The 25,182-nt window shown below is 40.6% G+C and overlaps 1 protein-coding gene across 1 annotated transcript in view; it reads right to left on the bottom strand.

The window, feature by feature from the left end:
* The window catches only part of pcdh15b (protocadherin-related 15b), a 265,006-nt gene that overhangs the window by 52,536 nt on the left and 187,288 nt on the right, over window positions 1–25,182 (bottom strand). Inside the window, exons 25-26 of the mRNA XM_072456250.1 lie at window positions 23,382–23,522; window positions 15,705–15,817 (exon numbers count right to left, since the gene is read on the bottom strand). Of these exons, the coding sequence (XP_072312351.1) occupies window positions 15,705–15,817; window positions 23,382–23,522 (254 nt within the window). The remainder of the gene's footprint in view (window positions 1–15,704; window positions 15,818–23,381; window positions 23,523–25,182) is intronic.

Genomic DNA, 25,182 nt, shown 5'->3' on the forward strand with positions numbered 1-25,182 from the left:
AGACTATATAATAAAGCTCCTGACACCAAACAAAGGACTGCAAGTATATATAGTCAATAGGGAAATACTGCAGCCTACCAAGCTAAATGATTGTGCTAACATAAGCTGAATAAACAACAGAAAATCCAACAAAATAAAAGTAAATGTTGATGCATGCCATTTTAGGTAACTGAGAATGTAACTTATCCACTTTTACAGTTAAACTTTTCAGCTCAACAGCGACAGAGGTATTTATTTTCTGAACCCTGAAGCACTTTTCCTCTTCCTCGCTTCTTCTTCTTCTTCTTTTACTTCTCATTCACAAAACAGTCCCTATTTGTGTCACTATTGCGAGCTGTCAATCACCTCGTCGTGTGTTCCCATCACATTGTCGTGGAGTCAATTTTAGCAGGTTATTTTTAAATCTTTGTCATAATCAGAACAGAAATAGCCTACTACGGCCGCAGTTGTGGCTTGCTTTGGTGGATATCGTGTACTGTTGCCTTCCAATCAAGGTTTTTAAGTGATTTTACGGATTGGCTGTGGACCTGTCTATTAAACCTCCCAAGTTGATCATTGACCTTCTGAAACGATCGGATTTCTACTTGATTAAAATTCAATTAATTACACAGCCGTAGTGGTAATTCACCCTTTGAGCTCAGAGTTTGTTACAAGACAATTAAGTTTCTGAAATACTGCTTTCTTGAACAGGAAAGTAGGCTACTGACCAGGCAGGAAAAAAAAAGCTCTCGTCCAAGATGCCTGCTTTTCAGCCTTGCCTTCAGGCCACTCCAGCTAACAGCGGATTGTTATGCATTGGTTAATAATGTCCTCGGGTGACGAAAAGGAAGAGCGTTAACTATGACCCCCAAGGCAAGAGCGCCTGCCAACATTCACATGAATATTCACAAAGTACAACTCACCAAGTTCACCATGAGTACAATTAAGGTTTTAGTTTAGCCGTCTATCACAAAGTTTATGGGGTGATATTAATAAATGATTGTGCAGTTTTTGGTCAACAGAAGCAACTGAATCCATGTAATACATTTGATGGTCATTTTTATTCATTATTATAATATTTGGTTCGTTCAAAGACTCATGCTACAAATTCAGCAGGTGTCATAGCATAAAAAAGTACTTTTTACTTTATTAGTCCAGTTAAAGATGTAGTAGAATATTAAGTACAGGTGACTGGTCTTGAAAAGTAATGAAGTATCTACTGTAAACATGACTTGAGTAAAGTACAGACAGCTAAAACATATAACATAATCTAACTATTAAATAAATTGAGTACAGTACTTTTACTTTTTACTTCATTACCACTGATTTTTTTTAAACACCAGAAAATACTAAGTACATTTTCCATATCTTGCCATTTTTTCTCAAAAAAATTCCACAGTATGATATAAATGGACTGTATCTTTCATTTGTTCACAAGTATTTTTATTGATGAAAAAATAATTTTACAATAGGTTTTGGTGGAAAATAGCCAAAAAGTTTCAGACCCTCCACTTAAGACATCCCGAAATAATTTCAGTCATTTGTTTTTGTATTATCCGCTTAGCCAACTCACATATAAAGTTTCTGCTCATCCAGACTTTTCAAGCAAACAAACGGCAAAGTAACAGGAGGACAAAGCTGTGAAAGATTAAGCAGAAAATCCCTCCATCATCAAATCGACATACGTGTCCTCTTATCTCCGCCTGTCACCTGGCACAGTCCACACCGCGCTTTCAACCTCCCGCAACGGTATTTGTAGTGTCAGTCTGTGCTTCAGCGTTATCTTGTCCATCATGACGTCTTTAGCTTCTAGTTTGTGTTCGCTCCTGCCTTCTCTCTTCTGTAACACTCGCGTCAACTCGCATGCCACTTAAACACTGCCTTTTTTTGGTGTCACCGGGAACATCTGCCTGTCCATCAATGTCAGTCTGTTCCTCACACTCACTCTCCTCTGCACCTCGTCTTTTCCTTTTGCCAGCTGCACTTTCGTTAACTTTTGCCCTTTCTGGTGCTCGACTTTGATCCGAATCCCGTCTTAACCTTCTCTCGTTGCGCTATACCGCCGACAATCTTCCACTTATCCATCACTTGCAGCATGTACTCTCATCTCAGCGATCTTATAAACATCCTGCTTGTTTGCCGTTGCTTGCCGCAGTTGTAGCGTGGCCAGCAGCGTTCCACGGGCGTCGACACAACAAGGTAACCTTCAACAGAATCAGTCCGACATATACCTGATTTATATAGCGCCGGTGCAGAACGTGCTTGTGTTGGTAAACATGGCGAGCGAGACTGTCTGTTTATCTCGTAGTTAAAGTGTTTAGAGGCCTCGGGGAGTTTAGTCTGTCTGCTGAAGAAACATGTTTAATTTAATACAAGAGAAGTTTACAGCCAATAAAATACAGGCTATAAAATAAGTGAATGGAAAGAATAGAGAGGTGAGATAGGGATATGGCTATTTGGGGGGAAATGGGAGATTTTAACGCGATAATAGTTGATTGTGCGTGGAATACAAGTCTGATGTGTGCGACGTGATGAATAAAAGAGATTATCAAGTCACTTATCTCATGGTCAAATTTGGCTCTTCTAGTTCAGAGGTATCTCGTATCAGTATAATACAAAAAATATGAATACATTGACCTTTCCTGAACACTTTTTGAACGGTCATGAGCTGACTAGTATAAGAGAAAGTACAGTATACATGAAAGTACAATCATTTTGTGTTTAAAATGACACATATGTAACATTTTTTGAGCTTTTAGCCATGTTGTTGTTGTCTAATCTAATGTTTTTTAGACTTCCTATAAGTTATCTGTTCTTTTCCTCTGTATCTACCTGCGTTGCAACAATGAAATTTCCCCATGTGTGGACAATAAAGGATTATCTTATCTTATCTTATACCTGGATATGCATTTCGCTTCATTCTCGATCTTCTGAGCCTCAGAAAGCACTCTGTTTCAAATTCCTCAGATTTGTGATGTCATAGGTAGAGCACCGGAGGTCTCCTGTGATGTTTTTAAGTCCATAAATCACCACCAGACTTGTTTTGAGTATTTCTTCCATCAAATCGAGTTAATTACAAATGCTTGCCCTTATTAGCATGTCTGGGGCAGCTGGTTTTTGTATATTTCCCCATGGTGATTCCCTCTGCTGCCAGTAACATCAAATAGATCATGCTTTCAGTAGATATATTATTTTAAATTCCAAAACATGAGATGCCAAAGCAAAGGTCCATAATATAAAATAATGCATAATTTATACTACTTGCAATGGTTTCTTATTTTCCTTCATATTTTCCCTAGTTGCTTTAAAGTAAGGTACAACTGGGATTCAAATATTGGATCAAGCTTTATTTAGATCGCCACTAGATGTGCCACGCCTTTTTCTGAAGGTCAGCAGGCAAAACCATCAACAAATTAAATAACCCAATTTCAATTTGACATTACCTCCTACAAAACAAGAAAAGTCCAAGAGAGGAAAGTGGGTCTAAGAACTCAAGAATCTTTACCTGGTATTGAAGGAAATAATCTTTTTCCAATTTTGAGGACACATGGAGTATTACAGAGAAACACATGTCCCGTGTGACATGCTTTGTGGGGCATGACAAGCCATTCAGAGACATGTACAAGCCGAGACAGAGGAGCATTAGGTGCAAAACAACAAATACAAGGTTTACCCCAGCTTTGGATTCATGCAGGCTTAAACCTTTGCTTCCAACTTTAATGAGAAAAGTTTGGACGGAAGTATCACTTTTAACACGCCCACATCAAATAAAGAGCTAGATCTTTTGAGTTATATTTATTTCATGAAAGCAATGTGGTTCATTTGTAGGCGGAGGGGTTCAAGACAATTAATTTAAAGGAGATACATGATGCAATATCGACTTTTAAGAGCTTTAACCATAATTGTTTTCCCTTCTCATTTACTCATTTGAAGTTTTATTTAGAGATATACATGCATGTTTGAGTAATCTCTATTCTACTGCATTCAAGAAGCCATTGCCATTGTTATTACTTGGTTCTCAGATGTTTTTTTGAACGTATCGCCGTAGCATTCAGGTGCGTTGCATAGCCATTTTGGCGCTGCTCTCTGAGAACTGTAACTATGCACAGTCAGGGCCATCAGCAAGGACAAAAGCGCAATGGGCCTTGTTTAATTACTCAATGTCAAATTGTTTGGGACTCAGAACAAATTACATAAAAAATAATGTGAAAAGGAACTGGCCAACAGGCAAACAAGAGCAATGAGGAAACAAAGGAAGAGTAGGAGAGGAAGAAAACCTGAAACAAACCTGAAACAAATGAATGATGTATAATTAAGAATGCCTCCTCCTTAAATGTCACCGCAGAGTTTCTCAAACACTGTGACACTCATACTGAAAGTAACACATACCACAGTCAGATCAGACTCAGAAAGGCCATCGAGATCCTCAAACAAGGAGCATGACTCGAGACGAGGGAGCCTATACTTTGTTACACACCTGGAGAAGGCGTCAGACTACTGTATTCAAAACCACGTAAGTAGCCTTCAAGACACAGTCACGTGTACGAGAAGTACAATAGCTCAAACACGTAAAGCAAGTAAACAAACTCTCCTGTCTGACAAAAAAAAAGCTAAAAACATAGAAACATAAACAACAAATCTACTTTCACTTGTAACGGTTATGTTCCAAAAAGAGGTCTTGGTGCAACCGTTTTGCTGTCATGGTGCACAATTTGTCTTTTAATGCAGTGTGTTATAGATAGTACGAGCTTCCAGGCAACTTCAGGGAGCAACAGAAACATCTCAAAGTTCAAACAGCAATTCAACCCCGAAAAATATTATTAACTAATTCCTTGTAGTGGATATTGTAGATAAAAACGGCAACATTTAATTTGGCTGTTAAGAGGATGTCATCTAAATATTTTCAAGCAGAGACAAAACCTTTTAGATGAATACATGATTTTGATTTAGCAGTATTTTATACATTAGATTTAAATGATAGTGTTTGACAGTAATGAGTTAATTGTGTCTCCCAGGATGGATATCCATATTTCTAATTACAAGCTATTGTATCAATGGTGAGAAACCGCTCATTTATCCTGGTTCACGCTATTATGTGCTATCAGAAACGGGTTCATGACGCAAGACAAAGCAACACTTTACTATCACAAATTACTGATTAGCAAAACAACACTTTGATGTTTTTAACTTTGCTACCATTTGCTACTCAGATTTATTAGCAAAGTGGTTCGCTCAAAGGCATTTTGTGAGGGCATGAGGCGGTGGCGGCATTTACAGACAAGATTAAGGGGTGTTATGTAGATTTTTTTCGATTATCTATAAAAGGGCAATATTTTTCTCGCTTAAACTAATGGGGGAAATTGCCACTGGGCGAAACTATGCATGTGTGTGTGATTCAGACGGCATACTAATTCTGCAGGTGCACCAGTGGCCTCGAGACAAGAGAGACGGAGCAGAGAGAGAGAGAGAGGGAGTAGAAAGAGGGAGACGGTGCTTAAAACAGGCTACAGACATTGCTCAAATGTCATGAGCTTGTTAACGCGTTGGTTGAGGGACCTATGGAGTGAAGTGCTCAAATGGCAAGTAACTGTGCCAAATTGAAAGGCTTTGGTGAGATTGATTATCGGGCCTTTGAGCGTCGGCTTTGTCAACGCGAGGGCGGATATACTCAACAAATAAGATTCCGTCTAAATCTGTCCATAGGTTTGGATTAGAGTTAGAAAATATGGTTCGGCAAAGATTTGTTTTTAGTGGGCACAGAAAAGCAGTGACGGGCGCTTGAGGCCTCAACAAAAGACATTTTAAAGGTTGCGCTGCATGACACTTCTGGTGGATGGTTCGCCTAAGCTATTCTAACTGTACAAAATCCTTAAAAAACATGAGACGCAAGAGATGAAAAGCAGAATCAAACAGTATTTAGCTTGTGTCTATGAGTCATGGCTCAATTTAACATCTCAGCAAGAAGAAACAGCTTAAATCTTATTGCAGAACAGAGAAATAACTAAATGTCGCCCATTAGTACAACAAAAAGTACCCCCGATACTGTATGTATGGACCTCCAGGAAGTATTGTTCCATTCCATCAATCATTTATGGAATGAGAAATCGATATAGTAATTCTCGTGACAGGCATGGGTTTGCCACCGGCTTGTCTCAATGGAGACAATGGAGTGTTCATGCTTTGCCTAGAATGTTCCACAGTATACCATTAAGCAAATCTCTATGGAGAGAAAAGCAGGCCAAGTTACGGGTCAGATCTGTGTGAAGACCAGTAAGAATGCGTGTTTATCAATGCATTTTCCACCAGTAAAAAACACATTAAATTAATACTATAGATGGTTTAATCAAAGTAAAAAGTAAAACATAAGCTGTTTTAAGTCTTTTGAATGAATGAAAATCCTACCTGAACAGTTTCTGAACAGTAGCGTGCGGTGACTTTTATGGATGGACAAGCAGACTTGGGTTGTTCAATATTTAGTGGATAACACAAAAGTGAAAAACAAAAAATCCAATATGCGAAGAGGGGCTTTGAACGCCAGCCTCCCACAGGAAGGTCAAAGGTCTTTCCGACTGGGCTAAACTTCCACACCTCAGATAGATACTGATTGGATTATATAAACTGACTTCATCAACCAATTCATAACACAAATTAGCACTCTATGTTGTAAAATGACTATCTGTATTTCTAACGTCTAATCATTGTAAACGTGAACAGAGCCTGAGCTACAAAAAGATAGTTTTTAAGTCAGTTTGTTGAAACTTGGCGCTGCTGTTGCTCCACTTCTCCTTTGAACATGTGCAGTCAGGACAAAACCTGCAAACATCCAAAATTCCCACACAGGTTTATTCAGTGTGGCTTGAGCATAGATACGTGGGTTTGAGGCTGTGTGGTCCTTAGAGCGCATGCACATCAGATAAAAGAAGCTGCTGTCCGTTCTGATTCTATCATTAGCTCATTTTAGAGAGCGGAGCATGAACGGGGCTCTGAACACGGTCCCAGACTGAGCCTCTGTGGAAGACGCAGAACCATGTTTCCCGCGCAGTAATGCCCCGCGGCCTGTAGCGGCCAGTAAAAGACACCGTGACTCCAGCCAAGCTTCAGCGGCAGAATGAGGGGAAAACTGGCTTAGTTGGATATTTTAGAACAATTGATATATAGTTGTGACACACAGTAATTTTACATTTTATTGGCCAATCACTGATTGCCTTGATTGCCCTCAGAGCACACCACTGTTTCTGAATCAACCTTTAGAAAGTGATAAAAATAGAGGGATAATTTTGATTCAATCTTGATGAATGGAATATGAACATTTCAAGAAAAGCTATCCAGGCATGCATTAATTGAATAGCTTACCAATCAAAACCTTTTTAAGTTTTAAGTTTGCAAGGTTTTTACATAAACCTTTATTAAGACTTCAGAGAAAACGTGTTTGTTGAATAAAAATACGCAACAGAAGCAATAGTCGAGTAAATCAATAGAAAACAGAAGTGCTGAACAACTACTGCACACGTGTATCACCTCCATGAATCCAATTTGCAGATAAAAAGGTCGCAATGCTGACGTCTCATTCCGTCTTCATTTTCACCGGGGCCCTGTGTGAATTTGAGTCTGTTTCTCGCCTGTGCCCCAGAGGTAAGAGGATGTAAACAACCTCCCAAACGGTTGTGTGGAAGTCAGCACTTTTAGCAAGTCTGGGAGAGGAAGCACAACAATGAGCCGTGCCAGTGCCCTGATGTTAGACAGGTAGAGCTTCAAACAGAATATATGACCAATGCTGGGGGCTTGTTAGAACACCTACTGGATCAGCAGGTGGGGAAAGGTAGGGTGCCTGCTAAAACATGGAATGGGTTCACTGCATCATCACAGAAGTCTTACAGTATTTTGCATTAGTTGCTACACATTATGTTGTTACAAATACTTGGGAGTCATTGTACTTCAAACTTCCTATAAGTGATCTGTTCTTCTGTATCTGCCTCTGTATCTACCTGCGTTGCATCAATGAAATTTCCCCAAGTGGGACAATAAAGGAATATCTTATCTTATCTTACTTAGGAATTGTATAATGGCATAGTCTTTGGACATAGGGCCGGGCAATAAGGTGATAAAAATCAAACTGTGACAATATATATAATAAAACATCGTGATTCACACATTTTCTCTTGAATGTAGCTCAATGCTCAAACAAAGACATGTTTTCCCTCCCACACCACCCTTTGTAAGGCTTCAGCAATGCTGCGTGAGTGACAGGTGGATTAAACCAATTTTAATTTTTTATTTTAACATTTTATGAAATTTCCCCATGTGGGACAATAAAGGAATATCTTTTAAAAACATTAAACAACAGGATCAAGAAAAGGAACAAGGCCAGGAGAGTAAATACATAAATAAATAAATACAGACGAAATTCAAAGAAAAGAAAATGAAGGCATTTAAAGTCCAAAATAAATGTCTCATTTAGTCCAGAGTTGGTCAAATTTGTAAATTTTAAAATTAAGTTCAAGTGTGATTTTTTCCATTTTCTGTATGTCAGTTATAAAGTCATATAACCATATAACCGGATACAACCAATTCCATAAAGCATTAACCTATTGCTTTATTTACCTCTTCAGACACTTTAAATGCATAGCAAAAAATAGACAGAACAATAACAAAAAGTTTTGTGAACTATTTCCAATTCAAGATGTAATTCAAGATTTGTTTTTGGCATGTTCAGGGAGATTGAACTGCTAACTACAAATCCCAAAATTTCAAAACATGTTTGAAGAGGTTAAAACAATAGAGTTAGCATGGTTTATGTTCAACCCCAAACCCCTCATGCAATCTTTATCTTTGTGATTTGCAAATTACAGCCATTCAAATTGGAACTTGGATTTGATTAAAAGCGATCCCAGTTTGTGTTTCAAACACTAAAACCACACAATTATTGTAGATGGAAATCCCTCCTTATCTGGATAATCATACATATTGTCCTCTTAGAATTGTAGGGGTTTAATAGAGTCATTTTAATAGTTCTGATCACTAATACAGCAAATTGGAAGTGGAAATGAGTTTTTGCTTGTATAAAACTGAAATGAACAAACCAAAAGTATTTTGTTAGATAAAACTGCATCATTCCAAGGGGGCAATCTAACACTTTTACTGCATTTTACTCATATATACATATATTCTCATATATGTTCAGCAAATCCTTAATATTTCAGCACTGAATCAATATTAGTAATCGATTTGTCTGTAGCTGGAAGCAAAACCTTACATATTCATTAAACGACATTAATCAGCTGAACTCCCAAACCTCAGTGGGACGTCCAGTGGCAAACCCTGATTTAATAAAACACTACACTATGCTCTATGTGAAAGGATAATATCTACAATATAACATATTTTGCCTTTTTGGTATTATTCACCACCATCTTTGGCCAAAAGTCCTGAGAAGAAATGAGTCAGCTAAGAAAATATATAAAAAACACATATAATGTCTCTCTGTGAATCAGTTGTAGCGAGCTCTGTTAGCACTTCCACCAGTGACGTGCTATCATGGCAATCAAGGCAAGCAGTGATTGACAGATAACATCTAAAATGACCATGTGTTACAACTGCAGTTTGCTAGGCAGTATTGTGGGAAGCTTGGTTCTTCTTCTCCCGTCCCTTTTCATTTTGTGGCCATGTTCAGAGGCCCGTCTTTTAGAACCAGACCGGACAGCAGCTTCTTTTAGAGGTCTGCACGCTCTGAGGACCACACAGCCTCAAACCACACTGAATAAACCTGCGTGGTAATCTTGGAAGTTTTGCCGGTTGTGCTTTGCTGAGCATGTGCAGAGGAGAAGCAAATCAACAGCAGCGTCAAGTTTCAAAAAACATGTATAACTTATTTTCGAGACAAGTCTGTGTTTGTAGCTCAGGCTCTGTTCACCTTTATAATGATTAAACGTTAGTTAGAAATACAGGGAGTCATTTAACAACATAGAGCGCCAATTTGTGTAATGAATTGGTCAGTGAAGTTTCCTTGTTTAATCCATTCAGCATTAGTAGGAGGTTGGGGGTTCAAAGCCCACTCTTGCATATTAGAATTTCTTTTTTTGTGTTATCCACTAAATAAAAACACCCCAAGTCAGCTTGCCCATCCATAAAAGTCACCGCACCACTGACTTCCACTGTTACAAAGCTATTCTAATTCTGAATAATAACTGCATATTAGTTATTTCATCACTATTACTTGCTACGTTTACATGCATACCAGAAAAAACAGATACGTGGCCGAGTCGAATTGGACGACTGAGGTGTCTTGATTCAAATCTCAAACATCCAAACATTACATCCGGAGAAGTCCCGGTTTAGTCCAATTCCTGCTGCATGTAACGGCGCAATCTGATAAAAGACAGGAGGCGTTCAACTGCACGAGGTGAGAAGCACCAACAGAAAATATCAGCGTGTGCAGCGATTAGCAGCTATGACCAACTATGATCCCTCCACAGCAGACTAAACTACCATGTGTTGTTTCATTTGGCTGTGTTTAACTGTAATGTAAAGTAAAAACGACTTGTGTTTATTTGCGCTGTGGAGAGCAAATACTTTGTGAATAACGCACTTCCAAGTATTGTTTTTCTGCAGCCAAACGTGTTGTTATGTCTGGTTGCATTTTTATAAGCAATTACAGCTGCAAAAGGTTAGTGCTCATGCTAAATGACCCTGAATGTCCCACAGTCCTCGCTGCTCGCGCCTATTTGGTTCTTTGACCTGTTGTAGACTGGGACAAGAGTGTCTGACAGATTCGGGGGCAGATTTGAGAGATGACTAAGACGGTTTAGTGCATTCCAAGTTCTCTTTGTAAACGAAGTGACCGTGGCTATCGTCTCAACTACGTCAACACATTTGCAAAAGTACTCGAGTAAAAGTATGCATGTATGTATGAGATTTCTTTTTCTATAGATCTCCTGCACCCGCCTTGACTAAATTTGCAAAGGACACTATTACGCCAGGGAAGAAACTGCAGAATGAATTTAATTCTAGCATTATATTAAGCTGTAAATAACAATACTATCTATTATTAAATAGATTAAGCATTAATAACCCTTAACTGGCATGAGTGTGCTTTTAAAGAGTACCATAAATCTGCTAATCTGATTTAATTTCCATCTTCAAATGTCATAAAACATTGTCTCTGGAGATGTTTGTGAGAAATACACTTTATTGTAAAACTCTGTTCATATGATGTTTACTGATATTGGTAATAAAAAAGATATGAACTTGATCAAATAGATAAAGAAAATGTGTGTACTTAATGTCAATGGGTGAAAATCACTGGTTTATCTTTAGTTTGTGATTTTATTGAACAGTAAATCATGCAAACAGTATTTTTATGATGGTTTCTCTTTAAACTACTCTCTCTCGTTTAGTTAATGTATTCATAATTATTAGAATCACCAATACACAATATTCACAAAGTGTTTGAATTGTTATGAGACGATGGTTAAATAATTCCCCACTCAATACAGTCTAGTTTAGTTTAAAAAAAATCCACTTCACTCGTCAATCTGGAGCGATTTAATTCTCTGTCTGTCTTCTGCTCATGATCATTTGTACATCCCGGTGCGCGAAAATAATCCACAATGCCACAAAGTTTGATTGGGGCCGACGCCGTTAGCTTCGATGCAAATTCCCCACCGTCATTATTGTCAGTGTGGCGTTTGGTGGTGCATTCTGGGATACCGTGACGACATGTGCGGCAGCCCTGTCACAAAAACAAACCTGGATGCATGTGAATGATAAGATAGTCATTTTCCACGGTGCAGTTTATGATGCTTTTAAGCCACAAACTATACGCCGTTAAAATGCCCACTCACACACACTTTTGGCTGGGAGCTATGTTACATATTCATAAAGGCAGTATTATATAGCTGCCTGACATGCCTGCCTCTATTTTGCCTCTACCCCTTTTCCTAAAAATAGGTGTTGGGTTTACTTACTCCACTGAAAGACAAGTATTGACTGTTTTTTTCTCTACAAAAGTGTAAAAAAAGAGCTAAAAAAAAGAAAACTCATTACTTTAGATGACGGTGTGACCAATTTGATAGTATGGCTACAATAGATGGAACGTGGTATGACTAAATTGCATCAAATTTAATGCAATTGGTAGTAGCTTTGCACTGGGGAACGGCTATTATTTTAAACTGCAGATATGGGACAACTGACTGTAGTGCAATTCTGATGCTATTTCTGGTGTAGTTCCCTAAAGCCCAGCTGCTGATCATAAAGTCACTAAAATGTAAGTCTCTGTTTCATTTTGACAGTTCGGGGCACATCTATTTTAGGTCTTATACCACTGGGAGACCTCCCCACTTGCATTCATAAGCAATAGTAAGCCATTTTAATAGTGACAGCCAGTAAGAGCATGTATTTTTTCTTTGCTCTCTTCTCTTGTTATGTCGTCGCGATTTTAATGCATTTTTGCCTTGTGTACGGATTGTGCTCTACAAATAAACTTGCCTTTATTGAGATCATTTGGACTCATTTGAAACTGTTAGAACCATTTCATGCATTATATTATCAAGTCTGTGTGATCTCTCATTTGTCCAGGAGTGTTCCGTTATAGAAAAAATGCAGTTGTATTGCCTGGACTCTCGTTTCGATTCTCGTCCAAGAGTCATTCTCAATCTGCGAATCGAGTGTGGCAACTCAGGTTTTATATCCTACTCTGTGTAAGCCCCGCCCTGCATTTTATCATGTATGAAGTTGTGTAGTTATGTCTATTTTGTTGGAATATTTAGGTGTATCGTTTCATTTTGATAAATTCACAAATAATCACATAATAAACACGTAGCAGAATACTATCAGCAAAGTTATGCTAATGATTCAGTACATTATACCATCCCTTTGTACGGATTTGCAAACATCATACCCCACTGAAAAAAATAAATAAATAAATGACTCCAACTCATTTTTGTGCCGTCTTCTGTTATGGTGAAAATGACTAAGGAGAAAGCATAAGCCGCAGCAGAACAGAGTGTAAAGGACATAATAACAACAGCTGTAGGCAGCAGATAACTCCAATTAACACGTACGACCCCTGCCACCCCTCAGCCGCCGGCATATGCTGTTCGTTTTTGAATCAATATTTACATAACCAATACACCTTCTTCTTCTCCTTAGGATTCAAGTCAGCAACATTTACAAATACAGCTTTGGTCAGTCCGCACCTTTTTATTTATTTATGAACTTTTATCCAACCAGGTAAAAAGTACGTAAATGGTATTTTGTTTGATACATTTTTGAAGGTGGCCTGACATACATATCATAGGACATTTTAAACAAATCAATAGCATCTCTATGGAAACAGGTGGCCAGAAAAGTGCACCTTTAACTGATTTAGGAGCTGTCAATGGAATACAATCTTAAACTGGAACTATAGGCAATTTATTTGATTTCACTGTAATTCATTTTAAGTAAAGGGAGTTGATGAGATTTTTGCCTAGAATTAATTGCTGCGTGGTTGAAATATATCACTAAATTTATACATCTTTTAATTGAAGTTTTTCCTAACGAAAGCACATACTTTGAGTAATCAAAATTGAATTAGCTGAGCAAACATTACCAGTCAAAATCCACTGACATCGCACCTTCTGCCTCAACTGTGAGGCTCAACTGTGTAATTAAAATGTTTCTTAGTGTGCAGAGACATTTTCTTTACAGTAAACTAATAGAAGTTTAAAGCAATTGATGGAAGTCTCAACGTTTTACAACATTCAACCAAGTCAAATGCTCAAAACTAGATAAAAAATAGCAAATGACACAAAATGAGTAAACAGTAAACAGAGTTGGGTGAACAGATCTACTAACATCACTTAAGTAGCTCAACAAACCACCTATAAGATTGTCATAGTTTAGAGCTTCAACATAATATAATACTATGACCTGTCTATATTAACCAATGAAATAGTCACTCTTTTAAGTCAGAAATGTCTTACTTTGTCATCTAATACCTCTAAGTAATTGTAAACCAGCATCAAGAAACCCAGACTGAACATTAATTACACAATTCAATTGTCAAAGTATCAATGGAAAAAAGATTATGAAACAATATTCATTTCAGAGTTTGGGCCAAAACATCACCGTTTTACAAGCAAAGGAAAATGTTTCTCAACCCTAACACCATTGTTTAATAAGAAACTATATCAACACTAAACTTCATTTTAAATCGCAATATTGAGCTAAAAATACATAGATAAATAAAAAAAAAAACAGGTCAATTGACTGAGAGGCCCCTCTTCATAAGTAAGTACAGAAAAGGGGGCGGAAATAGGGGGCAGGTGAAAACAGAACATTGAGCACACAAACTGTGATGCAGATAATACACTATTACTCAAACATGGATGAAATATAACATTGACAAGGAAACCTCACAACAAGACTTAAAGCTACGTTTTACACAACATGTCCCATTTAAAGGGCCTGTATCTCATGTTTGTATGCATATAATATATAATATTGTATTCTAACTTGTAAAAAATAAAACAATAAAAACTGCATTTGACTATATAAACATATTTATTATGCTAAAAACTCTAATAATGAGTTGAATGCTGTAAATGACCTTCTTTTAGTGCCATTGTAAATAAAATAAGCTTTCACAAATAGACTTTCTTTGGTTTGTGCATAAAACCATGAACCGGCACAATGCAAACCGTCATCTCCCTGTAAACAGCCTCAGTGAGTGCTCCTCTCCTCTTCCTCTGCACCTCTCCTCTCTCCATCCTCTCCTCTTCCTCTGCACCTCTCCTCTCTCATCCTCTCCTCTCCTCTTCCTCTGCACCTCTCCTCTCTACATCCTCTCCTCTTCCTCTGCACCTCTCCTCTCTCCATCCTCTCCTCTCCTCTTCCTCTGCACCTCTCCTCTCTCCATCCTCTCCTCTTCCTCTGCCCCTCTCCTCTCTACATCCTCTCCTCCTCTCAGCAGACAGTGGGCAGACACCTGTCTGCAGTGATATTCTTCAGACACATTTATTATATTGCTAAATGAGCGGCCAATTTGCTGAGTAACTTTTACAAGTGAGACTCGGAAAGAGAGGAGACGGGCGACAGAAGCAGGTGTGGCGGGGGCAGAGGCAGGTGTGGCGGGGCAGAGGCAGGTGTGGCGGGGCAGAGGCAGGGGTGGCGGGGCAGAGGCAGGTGTGGCGGGGCAGAGGCAGGGGTGGCGGGGCAGAGGCAGGTGTGGCGGGGCAGAGGCACGGAGGGTGAAAAGGTCAGAGTGGAACAGAGTGAACAGCACAGCGGCCACTCGTCTTAAACCCAAGGCAAACATGTGAGAGCGTTTGGCACACAGAGGGACCACACTTCTGCTCTCTCATAGAGATTAACCCTGTGACGGCGCCGGGCGATTGTATGACCCTTAAAACATGTTGGTCACGCGCCCCCCTTGGCACAGGTGCGCCCCACACTTCGGGAAGCTACTTAGTCTTGTTTCTCACTAATGTTGAGCCATGACAGAGAAACGAGGCAGCCTTTTCCACATTAATCATCAATGTCTCTGATTGGATCAAACGTCTTTTTAAATGTGTAGGTAATTTCATTAAGTCACATTTGATTATTTGCCCCCCCAAAATATCTGCTTTTATAAGATATTATATGGAATTAAAGGCGCTGTTCTGAACAAGAAAACATCAAAGTCAGGCACAGGCTTTTAAACTGGGCTCTGCTTTGCCCGGGGCCAAACTAAGAGTAAGTGCATTTACCTGTATTCTTCCTGTGTGAAGACTGGGATGACTGAAGGCTGCAGTACAGTAATCTCCACCAGCGCCGAGCTCTTCTTTATGGGAACACCGTCGTCATAGGCAACCACCACCAACTGTCCATCAAACAGAGAAAACACACACAATTTATAAGTCTGGTATGGTTTATTATTGCTAGTCTAGTCTAGTCTTGTTAAAATATCACAAAATAAAGTTGGCAGACATTTGAAAACATATTTATTTATGGATTTATTCATTTATTATTTATTTGATAGGAACAGGTACAACAAACAGTAGATTCAGATTAACAGTAAACTGATGCCGGTATCAGATTGTTTATTCACGATACGAGTCCTAGAAGTGCTTGATTCACTAAACGCTATGTTAAATGAATGTAACTCCAACAAAAAAGCAAAAATTATGGTGGAAATGTCGAAAAGAAAATATAAAACCCTCCACACGCACACACACACACACCCACACACGCACGCACGCACGCACGCGCACACACGCACACCCACACACCCACGCACGCACGCACACCCACGCACCCACGCACGCGCACCCACACACACACGCACCCACGCCACACACACACGCACGCACACACACACCCACGCACGCACGCGCACGCACACCCACACACGCACGCACGCACACACACACACGCACGCACGCACACGCACGCACGCACGCACGCACACACACACCCACGCACGCACGCACACCCACGCACGCACCCACGCACCCACGCACGCGCACGCACACCCACACACACACGCACGCACACACACCCACCCACGCACGCACACACACACACCCACACACGCACGCACGCACGCACGCACGCGCACACGCGCACACACGCACGCACACACACACCCACGCACGCGCACGCACACCCACACACACACGCACGCACGCACACACACCCACCCACGCACGCACGCACACCCACGCACGCACACACACACCCACGCACGCACGCGCACACACGCACACACACACCCACGCACGCACGCACACCCACGCACGCACCCACGCACCCACGCACGCGCACGCACACCCACACACACACGCACGCACACACACCCACCCACGCACGCACGCACACCCACGCACGCACACACACACCCACGCACGCACGCGCACACACGCACGCACACACACACGCACGCACGCACGCGCACCCACGCACCCACGCACGCACACACACACACCCACGCACGCACGCGCACACACGCACGCACACACACACCCACGCACGCACGCGCACCCACGCACCCACGCACGCACACCCACACACGCACGCACACACACACCCACGCACGCACGCGCACACACGCACGCACACACACACCCACGCACGCACGCGCACACACGCACGCACACACACACCCACGCACGCACGCGCACCCACGCACCCACGCACGCACACCCACACACGCACGCACACACACACCCACGCACGCACGCGCACACACGCACGCACGCACACACGCACACCAAAACACGCACACACACACGCACGCACGCGCACACACGCACGCACGCACACATGCACACCCACGCACACCCACACACGCACACACACACCCACGCGCGCACACACGCACGCACGCACACCCACGCACACCCACACACGCACACACACACGCACGCACGCGCACACACGCACGCACGCACACATGCACACCCACGCACACCCACACACGCACACACACACCCACACACGCACACACCCACGCACGCACGCGCACACACGCACGCACGCACACACGCACACCCACGCACGCACCCACGCACGCGCACGCACACCCACGCGCGCACACACGCACGCACGCACACCCACGCACACCCACACACGCACACACACACCCACGCACGCACGCGCACACACGCACGCACACACGCACACCCACGCACCCACGCACGCGCACGCACACCCACGCGCGCACACACGCACGCACGCACACCCACGCACGCATGCACACCCACGCACGCACCCACGCACGCACGCGCACACACACCCACACACACGCACACACGATCACGCCGTAGTTGTCCAAGGACTTTCTGAACATGGAAAATCCAGTAATAGTCTTTATGTGAGCAGGTAAAGAGTTCCAAAGGTTAGCGTCTTTCACTGAAAAGGCAGTCTGAGCATAAGGGGATTTACAGAAAGGAAAGGAACTACAGTCCCCATGTGCGGTGGCCCTAGTGGAAAGTCTATTTACAGACATACTGAGCAGTTCAGGTGCAAGTCCATTCAGACATTTAGATACAAGTTTTACATAGTTTAAGTTACAAAATGTATAAAGTTGGATATTTTAAGCTGAGATAAACTTAGACAATGTTGGCATCTGATTTATCTAGATGTTATAAGCGCGTTTGTAGAGGCACTGGAGATGCTTTAGAGTGATTGAGTCAAAGAAAAAGGCACTTTCAAAAGAGAAGCAATCTCGGATCATCCTTAAACAGTTAATTTTTATGACCATTTTTTTTTTAAATGCATTGAGGGTCTATTATTACATTAGATTTAAGTATTACAATGATTAACTATATTGAGGATTGTACAAATGAGTCTGTAAATGCATCAAATTTGAATTCAGAAGTTATTAAGTTTGTTCTGAACAATATGGAAATATCATGCAAGAGATATCTGGTGATTAATCATCCACAAACTTGAGGGAGCAGAATGATTTCCTGTGATGAGAGAAACCAAACTGCTTTTGTGCTGAAACAGAAAGAAAGGAGGATTGTCTGGCCATGCTAATAATAATCTACTGAAGTCCATTGATTGCAAAGAATTCAAGGAATGAATATATTGTTTGTATCCCACTGGTGTGCTTATGTTTCCCTCACACATTTTATCTGGGTTTAATTGGGAGGCAAGTACTGCAAGTCGACCCTCCGGAGTCCTAATGAGCGCTCAAGTTAAACAATTTTGCAAACCGTTTAAAAAAAAATAATTGCAGAGCTTCTAGTTTCTTCTAGGTGCCAATGAACATTTCAGTTCTGTCTGCTATGACGTGAAACTGAAAATTGAATTAATGGACCGGTCTTGAAGTTGCAAACAGTTTGAGATTTTAATAACAGGGTGCAGATAAAGTAGAATTAATGATGATGCAACTCCTATAGCTAATTAGTGTCCAGTGAAAACCAGGAATTAGCACAGAACGTATGAACTACCTACACTACAGCTTTATCAGGAGGAATGATGGATTATTAAACAGTAGTTCATAAAAAATACAATATTCACACATTAATACAGTAAAGGCTTTCTTGCCCAAGGATGCAACATCAGTGTGCAGCAATATTAATGGGAAATAAACTGTTAAACATGTGGTTAGTGGGCCATGACTACATACTGGGCGACTGCAGCCTTAATGTTGTTATTGTGCTCATATTTATATCTAAATTGTATGCCATTCTGAAATGAGTAATGATGATGGATGATGGATGAACGCTTTTGATTTATTTATGATGTCTGAATGTTCTCCCGCACAAGATCCTGCACCACAGCCCAATCTGGAGGTCGGAAGCTTCAGATAAATGTTTTTTTTTTCCTCTAATGATGTCTCTATTGACTACAGGCCTGTGCCAGTGTTTACAGAATCGATGTGATGGATTAGGAATAAAATTAAGGAGGGCTGCATGCCGTATTGTACGAAGTGAACTCAAATCTAAATCAAAATGTATATAGCTGTTTCAAACTCTCTGAGAGGAACTTTTTCACTTACCAAATCAGATGTTAAATGTCTCCTAACAGTCATTAAATGAGTTTTTATTATAACCGATAAATCATAGTACAAATGTGGATTAAGCCACTCAAACTTAGTAGGTAAAATTAGAGTCATCCTGACCAAGTCTAACTCAAGATATGTTGATGAGTCTCTTGGCAAGACAATGTTCTCTACTGGGACAATATATTGCACCTTAACCTTAAACAAAATTACTCTTTTTGGTCTTGCTCTAAGCTTCATTGCCCTATCCTTATCTTTCTTCTATACTCATATATTTAGTGTTCATCCCCTGCATCCAGGGCCGGCCCAGCCTATAAGCGAACTAAGCAGCCGCGTAGGGCCCCGAGGCGTTAATAGGGCCCCCAATCTGGCAACCCGTCTTATGCGAAGTGCAAGCGCAGCGTGCGCCACTAGTGTAGTAGCGCTGCTGGCGCGGCAGCGCACACAGCGGTAACATAAAACGCACAAACCGCATTTATTTGTAATGACAATCTGGCAACCAAGACACCAAACCTGCGCTGATTGGGCAACTTTATTGTGCGCGAGGAGCTCGAGAGCAAAACATAAACACAACACAACGTGGTCCCTGCGTGGCCCTCATGTCCAGAGGAATATATCCCCCCGATGCCAAAAAACGAAAGAAGAAACTTCTTGACGATGTAAAGAAACTGCAAACTCAACAACACTCTCCAGAGACGGTTAATGCTGCTGTTTGAAACAACACGATTCTGTCACGTTAGTTCGCTCAGGCTGGAGGCGACGAGAGCTCTGCACCGCGCACAATAATATGTCTGAATGAAAGATAATAAGATTAACATTTACACCAGCCCCGTAGTGTGAGCTGCAGGTGAGGCCGGTGAGGGGCGTCTATGGTCCGGGTCACCAAGAGGCGGAGATCCGGTCCGGACGAGCGCTGTCTCGTCCAGAACCTCTGACGTGAAACTTTGGAGTGAACAGTGTGCGGCCCCTGTCCCGGGCCCCTGTCCCGGGCCCCTGTCCCGGGCCCCTGTCCCGGGCCCCTGTGCAGCCTCAGTCAGAGATGAGCGGTTTGAGTTTGCGTCCCTCTCTCTCACATCACCATGTGTGAGAACAATCGTGACTCGTGATGTCTGTTTTACTTTGACTTCTTAAAGTGCAATGAGAGGAACGTAAAGGTGCAGGAGTCCAGTGTGTGGTGTTCTGATCAGAACAAACATTTATATTCTAATTCACTTTTAATAGAGCAATAAAACATTTCAATTTATTTAAAAAGCATCATTGGACTATTTGTTATAAATTATAATAAATTGATAGTGAAAAATAACCAGACATATTATGATTACGTCTGTTATAGAATAATACTATATATTTTCATACAAAAGTGGCAAAGTTGCAGAAACGCAGTCTCTTCACTATAGCGAGGTTTGGACCTTCAGTTCTCGTTCTGTTCATTCTCTGGGAATAACATGTTTGCACTGTTTTATCAGTGTTAATTGTTAATCAAGCAATGCTTATGCCATTTGTTTAATTTAATATAACTTGTTTTGTCACTTTGGCAAGAAGGAACAGTTGGGAGCTGTAAAAGATAAATTAGTAAGGATAACTATTACTTTTACATTTTCAGTTAAAATGAATCAATTTGATCATAATTATTTTTCATAGCCAATATTGTATTGAGTAATTAAGTACACTAATGTATTAATAACTGGCTTTAGTCACTTTCTCCTGGCACAGTTTCATCACATCATCATTTTATAGCATTACAACCTCAACATTTTACTCTTACTTTAGCCGGCTGGACCACATTAAAATGCATCAGAAGACCCAAAAAGGTCTGAAAATTTCTGGGGGAGGGCCCCCAGACCCCCCTGTTCATTAATTTAAACTGCTAATGTGGCTGTAGACCCTTAACGCCCACAAATACGCCCAAAAACATATCTGGGACGTGTGTTATTTGTACAGGGAGTAGAGATGATGTCAGCGGAATACCAAGTTGCATTGTGGGATTTAAGTTATCAATATTTGAGCTTGTGAGGTGCTGAGAATAAACTAACTGGCAAACAGATGCCCTGGAGTTTTGGTGCGCTTTGTTTGCGTTGAAGAAAGTTCCCATATGTGAATTGTTCACTGACAATGGCAATAAAACTGATTCTGATGACGTGGTGAGGGGCCCCCTAAAATGTTTTCGCTTAGGGCCCCCTGAAGGCTTGGGCCGGCCCTGCCTGCACTTGTCAATCTAACCTCACTCACTATTTTAAGCTTAACTTTCTCCATTTGTCCCATTCTTTAAAAAAAAATGTTGCGGGGAAACCTGTCACGACCAGAGGTTTGATTGGAATTATGACTTAGTTTGGTAAGATAGAACCTGTGGTAAACATCTATCATAGTTTTACTCCTGTTAAGTTGCAGTTTGTGAAGACATTGTAAAAAATAAGTAGTGCTGTGTTCTAAAACAGAATCCCCCTGTGATGTTATCAATGTGCGACGTGCCATTGAAATCAAAAAGACAATTAACACTTACACTGACAGTTTAAACAATCATTCAACAAAATGAAGTTGTTATATGGTATTTGTATAACAGGTGGGAAAGAACGCAATTGTACATTTTTACATAAGATATCGACATAAAGAGAATTTCAGCTTTTATCACAGCCTTTTTGGTAGGATTTTTTGGTCAGAAGGATCTAGATTGTTCTGGCCGTCTGATTTTCTCATTCTCAGTTGTATCCTCCACTTTCCTACAGGGATGTCACAATAAGACATCTTACAGTCACGTTTATTGTGAATTGAAATTTGCAATTTTACGATTATTCCCTGTTTTGTAAATAAAATACAATGGCCAAAATGGATTAAATAACAGCCATTTAAGCTTATCATTACTCCACTTGTAGCTCTTTTAAATATTCCATCAGTCATTAGTGAGACAAGCTCCATGGAAGCGCTCAGGGGGAGGAGCTTTCCTTTGGCTCACGTCAACAGCAAACAGCTTCATGAAGGATAGAAACAGCACGAACAGGTAGGATTACATTATAACACTATTTGTCTCCTCCTGTTCTCCTCCTCCTCCTCGTTCACCCGCAGTCACTCGTACGCCAGACAACAACAGATAGGACTTGTTGACACGCTGGGCTCCGATGCACTCACGCGCCTCGAGAGACATGTCTGCGGAATCCTCACGAATAACCTACTGTATACGTATTATATATTTGCGGCAATTAAAAAGAAAACTGTTACTCTGAACATCCCTACTTCACTGTCGAGGAGACTTTCAGCTCTGCCACCTCTAAAGCCAACAATATAGCTGTTCTCATTACCTCAAGTCACATTATCTCAGTTTACCTCTCCACATTTGACATGGATCCCTCTCATGCAGACAAGCGTGTCATCCAGCCATGTTATTGCATCAAATTACCATATTGGCGGTTATGTGGAGGCGATTACTTGAAATGTTTACATATTTAAGGAAGCCTTGTGGATGTCTTGCAAGATCCCCCCCCTCCCACACTCTTCCTCATATCAAACTACCATACGCGCTAATTGGAAGGAGCAAATCAATAATAAGTTTGACTCCTCAGGATCTACACATGTATAAATAAGTAAATAAGTCACGGCAATGTTTTGATATATATGTCACGCATTGCGCCAAGGCAGGCTGGGTTAATATGACAGCAAATCGAAGTAACAATTAACGCGTGACAACAGATCTGGCTGGTCAGGTTATCACGCTGCATTTCCTCATTGACAAATAAATCAGAAACATCTTAAAGTCATATTTAAATGACCTTAAGGTTCACTTCTCAAAAGGAAACATGACCACATTTGCATTTGACTCTTTAAGGTCAGGAGAATTATCTCAATTCAACTCAAAGCGACACACTTGAGGTTGAGCTTCACTACGCATCAAGAAAACGACCTTCGAAAACGTTGCTCATTTGTATAATTTAATGATACTTACGCTGAACTTGAAGTTGGGCTCTTCATTCAGGTTCACCCGGGTGAGCACCTGCCCCTTGTGCTCATCCACCTCAAAAATGCTGGCGGAGTACGGGTGAGCCTCGTTGTCGGCTCTGTAGCGGATGAACCCTGCTGGCGTCCCCTGGAAACACAGAAAGATAAAATTAGTAACAACAAATTAAGAAATTATACTGATTAGTTAAATGTTAGCATCTGCCCTTGCGTGTGAAATTGAAAGTAGTCTAATTATAATTTAACCTTAGGGATTAATTATCATGCACAGTCAAATTTCAAAATGCCACGAAATACAGACAATTAAAAGAGCTACTATCGTTAACAATTATGCTATCACTGTATGCAAACATTTATTCAACACATGGAGAACTACGGATTGAACCGTTTTTTAGACGGAAATGTTCCACAGGAAAAGGGAGCACTTAATTTGATTTGAATCTTTAATTGCGCTTAACTTTTCTTAATTTTCATCACGTAGCGCCACATTGATTATAGGCAAAGGGATTAGCGTGGTTTGCAAACTAACAGAAAAAGGAAAAGTCTAGCTATTTCTCTAAAAACTAAAGACACATTTGCAATACATCATTTACCAAAACGTTAAGGACTGCCAGCGTTCTGTCAAAAGTATATTTTTAAGATAAACAATGAAGGTTTGACTCTAATATTTTCAAGGCAGAATGGATAGTAAGATTGCAATAGCAGCTGCGTCTGTAGTTTATTAACATTTTTCATCTGTGTGATCTCCCAGCAGCACGTCTACAGCGAGCGCTTCTTTCCTGTCAGACTCTTGATTAAGTAACTGCTTATAGTGAGTCAGCAATAACCCCACTGTGACAAATACCTCTAAAGATTTGCACTGCAGAGGTCTGAAAAGGACAAATGACATTTACAAGAGGAAAATATATCCATCCGCTGCTATTATAGGTGCCGCAGACGGTCATTTAGAGTTCTGGGAGTGCTTTTATAGCCCAGTGTAGAGAATGTAATGTTTCGCCGAGAGCGGAGATAACAGTCTAATGGGTGATTTTCAGGTTGAAGTCCGTCTGGCCCAAGAAGAGCAACATTAGCTAAAATACGGCGCCCTTGAAGCAGTTTCTCACAAAGACTAAAATAAATGTAATATCATAACTATAGTTGAAGTCTGAGAGACACTGTGTCCTGGAAATTGAACGGAAACTGTTGGTGTCCAGAAGTACACGATGAAAATGTCATTTTGATTACAAATACTTTTATCAACTATAATCAACATATTTTAGCTGATATTCAAAGATGGTGTAATTAGATATTTTCCAATCCCAGTGATACTTAAATGAACTATGATGACTGTTAACAATACTACTATTACTGCGGTGTGATAATATCTACACATATGTACTATTCACTTCTATTATCATGACTTTTATGACTTAGTTTTGGTTATTATTTTAACTGGTACAACTGCAAAAACTGCCTTCATGGCTAAATCTGGCATATTTAAATAGGATCATGTAACTCATTATGCATTGTCTCATTTTAAATTAAATCACTAAATAAACGGGGTTTCTGCTTTTTACATTGCAAACTACATTTGCTGTACCATCATCTATAGCAGTTTGATAAAAACTAGTGCTGTAAAAACCTTTGATCAGATTAATCACATTTGATATGATTAGCGCTTAAATTAATGGCATTGTTTAAAAATAACACATTTTTTCTACTTTTTCTTTATGAATATTTAGTCAATCACATATCTAAATAAATTTGATTATTCAAGACCATTACTGGACATACTTTAAATCAATTTTGAA

The sequence above is a fragment of the Eucyclogobius newberryi genome, unplaced genomic scaffold, assembly GCF_026437365.1.
Source record: "Eucyclogobius newberryi isolate DKJ021-1_F unplaced genomic scaffold, fEucNew1.0.hap1 SCAF_20, whole genome shotgun sequence".
Classification (NCBI taxonomy): domain Eukaryota; kingdom Metazoa; phylum Chordata; class Actinopteri; order Gobiiformes; family Gobiidae; genus Eucyclogobius; species Eucyclogobius newberryi.